This window comes from Silene latifolia, chromosome 4, assembly GCF_048544455.1.
Source record: "Silene latifolia isolate original U9 population chromosome 4, ASM4854445v1, whole genome shotgun sequence".
Taxonomy (NCBI): Eukaryota; Viridiplantae; Streptophyta; class Magnoliopsida; order Caryophyllales; family Caryophyllaceae; genus Silene; species Silene latifolia.
The window spans coordinates 91,784,502-91,789,251 of NC_133529.1; the positions used below are offsets into that span (position 1 = coordinate 91,784,502).

At 41.8% G+C, this 4,750-nt stretch overlaps 1 protein-coding gene across 1 annotated transcript; it reads left to right on the forward strand.

Moving 5' to 3' along the window:
* The first annotated feature begins 649 nt into the window (after positions 1–649).
* On the forward strand, positions 650–1,087 carry LOC141651770 (uncharacterized). The gene has a single exon (XM_074459468.1). The coding sequence runs from the start codon at positions 650–652 to the stop codon at positions 1,085–1,087; it is 438 nt and encodes a 145-aa protein (XP_074315569.1).
* Positions 1,088–4,750: the final 3,663 nt, after the last annotated feature.

The window sequence follows — 4,750 nt, forward strand, 5'->3', positions numbered from 1 at the left end:
CTTGGAGGGGGATTTTTGAGGCTCGGTCAGTCCTACAAAAGGGGCTTCGAAGACGGGTGGGTGATGGGCAGACAACGAAGGTTTGGGTGGATGCTTGGGTTCCCGAGACTCAAACGGGTCGGATAATTTCACCATGCCCTATGGGAGATAAAAACTTACGAGTGGCTGATCTCTTAGACGGGAATGGAGCATGGCGGGGTGAGGCCATTTCTTCTCGTTTCTTGCCTTTTGAGAGTGAGTGTATTATGAACATTCGTCTAAGCCCAAATGCTCCAGCTGATTCGTGGTGTTGGGAGGCCGAGCGAGTTGGGGATTATACGGTTAGATCAGCTTATAGGTGCCTTGCGGGGGAGACTCTCGATATGGGGGATACTTCTAATTGGGACAGGGAGAAATGGCTTTGGAATAGGATGTGGAAGGTTCCGGTTTGGCCCGCGTGAAACTCTTCTTCTGGCAAATGTGCAACGAGGCATTGGCGACATGAGCAAACATAGCCGCTCGAATTGGAGGTGAGTCTTCTTTATGCCCTTTTTGTAATTCCCATGTTGAGTCAAGCATACATTTATTTAAATTTTGTCGAGTCTCTGGTCGTGTCTGGGATGGGTTGGGTTTGTTTTGCGATGATGAGGTGAGGGGTGATGGAGGTAATATGCGTGATTGGATTGAGGCTTGTTGGAAGGATTTGGGAGATGTGGAACATATGCGGCTAATGGTGGGATGTTGGGCTATGTGGGAACATCGCAACAAGGTAGTCTTTGAGTCGATTACTCCCGAGCCTTTACGTGTTGTGCAGCGAACCCGAGATGTTGTGGAGGAAATTGAAGGGGCAGAGTGGGGAACGAGCATACAGGAGAATGTGAGGGAGAGGAGGTCGGTAGAGGGCAGCGGGAACGAAGGCTGGCAGGTACCTCAAAGCGGTTTTGTAAAGATCAATGTGGATGCGGGGGTGAAGCAAGGTGAGGGTGTAGGATCGGGTGCAGTTTGTCGAGATGAGAATGGAGGGGTGCTATGGGGTTTGTCGTGGAAGAGACAACAATCGTGGGAACTTCATGTGGCAGAGGCGATGGCGGTTTATGATGGCGGTTGACGCAAAGCAGTAGACTGCCTGTAGGGTACTCGATCGAGTAAGGGGCACTCGATCGAGTAAGTGTGTTTTACGGGCTAAGTTTGACCAGTTTTGTTATTGATGCGAGATTAATATAAAAAGGTTTGTTATTATTTCTTAAACACTTTTTCAACATCATAAACTTTTCAAGTGACGATTAGAGGTTACGTGCTTTGCTTCTCTCGCATTATTGGCAAATCCCTACGCTACGTTCGTCAGATCATCTTGTTCTTTACATCGTTGCGATCGTCGTGTCGAGGGTAAGTTCCTTGTATAATTTATGTTGGGTTTCGTTGAGTTTGTTTAAAACCCTAATTGGGTATTGTTGGGGGTTTTGGGTGATTTGTGTGGTTGTGGTAGTAATTGAATGTGTGTATGTTATAGAAGGAGGATTCGTTGAGGAATGATTATGATTAGATGCTAGACCGTCTGTGGTGTTTGCTTTCCAGGTAGGGTGTCCCTACTCAGTATTGGCTACATAATGTGTTGGTGATTGTTGTTGTGATTGTTGATTAATTATAATGTTGGTTTAGTTTTGGTGATTGATGTTAGTATATTGTTGATTGGTTGTGTAACTGTCTGTGATCTTCGGGGTACGTCCCTGGCTGAGTGGAGTCACTTCCGAGAGTGGCTTCACGCCCTTGATTCGCCTTCTATGGAACCCGCCACATAAGGGATGTGCACATTAATGAACATGGGTTTATCGCTCGATGGAGATGAGCGGGGCTTAGGTGGGAATGGCTGAGGTCCCCACTGGCGGCGAGGAGTACTTGTTGCGATGGGTACTCTGGCAGGGCTACACACTTTAGTGTGTAGTCAGATGTGTAGAGTTGGAGATGGAGTTGTGGAAATTGGTTTGGTGATTGATAATTTGTGAATCTTGTTTCATGTGGCTATTGTTTTTATGTAATCAGGACTGACCCCATTTAAATTGTTTTAAAAACTGTGGTGATCCATTCGGGGATGGTGAGCAGTTGTTGAGCAGGTATGATGGCTTATGCGAGGGATAGCTAGGATGGAGTCACCACCAGTCTTAGAGTCTTCCGCTGTGTTTGAAATAGTTGCTTAGTGTTTTGGATTTTGAGAACCGTTGTATTTCCTTTTAACAGTTTTTGAGTTTGGTTGTATCACTTAAACGTTATTATCATTTAATTATGTTTCGTTATTGTCTATTCGATTATCATTGCCTCGGGTAACCGAGATGGTGGCGTTGTCATACCTTAAGTGGTCCTGGTAAGGCACTTGGAGTATGGGGGTGTCATACTCGCTTCTTCAGTTCGTCATAGGTTGTAGATACCCAGTATCTGCACCTTCCGAAAACCACCCGATGATGATCGGACTATATCGTGTTTTTGATATGCGTGTGTGGATTGGCTATACATGAGACGGTTTAATGCACTACTCGAATATGAAAAATGATTTCAAAAGTTTTCTAACTTCATTTGCATTAAAATAGCACTATTTAGAGTTAAAACCGTTTTCGGACCCAAAACCGACTCAGAAACCCGCAACTCGAGTCAACCTGAGTCAACCCAAATCTCGAATGTCAAAAATAATGCCATGAGTGTCTTTATTATGTCATTTCCATTAAAATGACCCTAATTAGAGTCAAAACCGTCTTCGGACCCAAAACCGGCTCAGAAACCCGCAACTCGAGTCAACCTGAGTCAACCCGAGTCAACCCAAATCTCGAATGTCAAAAATAATGCCATGAATGTCTTCATCATGTCATTTACATTAAAATGACCCTATTTAGAGTCTAAACCGACACCGAGCCAAAACCCGACTCGAAATTCAAATCCCGACTCACACGGGTCAAACCCGAGTCAAAGACACAAAATACCTACCCCAAATATCACCCAAGAGGAAGCTTACACGGCTAAGCAAACCTCAAAGACCACAAATCACAACCAACAAAACATTGGTTAGAACAAATGCAAAATCCAAATTTGCGAAAGGGACAGTACACCCCATTGAGTCAAGGGGTGGCTCGCGCCAAAAACAGGTGTCTGCTTAGCCTCTAAGCAAACACAACCGACCTACCATCCCACATTTCTCTATAAATACCCACCATCATACCCCATAATCTTCACGCGAGAGTCCGCCCCCTCTTTCTCCCTTAAACTTCTATACTCGACTTCCTAAGTCACAAAATCGACACGTGTTTACGACCTACCGATCGTAAACACAAGCCTTACACATCTTTTAATTAACATCTTTTAATTAACGTATTTTAATTAACATATTTTCAACTCATTTTCAAAACCAAATCCTTTTTTAAGGCACTCTTTTTAAACTTCTTTGATCGCGATTAGTCACAACGAGAAAACCGTCTCTAAAGTCGTCTACTTCGCATACATCAAAATACGTAAGTTCGAGGGTGTAAATATCTCACTTTAATTCATGTCTTTACTGTTTTGATGAGTCTATAAACACGAAAGATGCATAACACGGTTCAAATTTAGGTTAGACGAGCCAAAACTGAGTTTTGGCCTGAGGCAGAAGCCCCTTATTGTGCAAGGTGGCTCGCGCCTCAATGGGGTGCCCAGGTCAGACTCAAACGTGTTTGAGTTCGTCTTTCCTTCAACACTTTCTTTTATTTTTACTTCTTTCCTTTTACGGTTTTTACCATTTCGAATGTTTCAAACCATTTTTATGACAAACTTTTTAACCATAAATCATAATCACCCTTGGTTCCATTTACCATGACGGTTAAATTCGTGACTCAGTGATATTAATTGGTTAATTACATTTTAAAAGAAATTCTTTTATTTTATTTACCATTTTAATTCATTTTTATGATAAAGATATTTGGACCATTATAAAAATCATCCTTGGTTCTTTATACCATGACGGTTAAATCCGTGACTCGGTGATATTATTTGGTTAATTACATTTTAATGGGTATTTTAAACCCCTTTTATTTTATTTACCATTTTTCTCATTTATTTACATTTGTAAATATATTAGTCATAATTCATAATCATCCTTGGTTCTTTATACCATGTCGGTTTAATCCGAGTACGATGACAAACTTGACTAATTACAAATAATCGAACTTAACATAATTAGTTCAAATCAAACATTTTACATTTTTATTTGTAAACTATGCTTTTCAAACTTGCAAATCCGACAACGAATATTACTAATATAATAGTAATTATTCCGAGTCATGCAAATCATAATTGCAAATCATTAATCACAAAAAACGGTTCTAAACAACCTTTTTAACAACCAGCAGACGCCCCTTGGTTCGCCCCATGGCTCGCGCCCCAAGAGGCCCTCTGCTTTCATATTTCAAAACCCGGGCAGAGCGCCTTACCTCGCCAATAGGCTCGCGCCTTAACAGGGCTGCCTGGCATTATTCTGCCTCGTTTTTAGCACTTGTCTAGGACGATCCCGATTACGGTTAATCTGAACACATGACGGATCAGATTGACAAGCTTACGTTTTTACACTTTGTCATTTGACACCCTTTTTCAATAAATGGATCGTGTTAAGCATCATAACCCGAATTTGGTAAATGGATGTTTAATTTCCGTTCTCACATGCAAATCAACCATAAATCCAACTTGACATCTTATGCTTGGTATTTGGATTAACAAACCGACTTAGAAAGCTCACATGTTAGGTTAAAACTTTTGG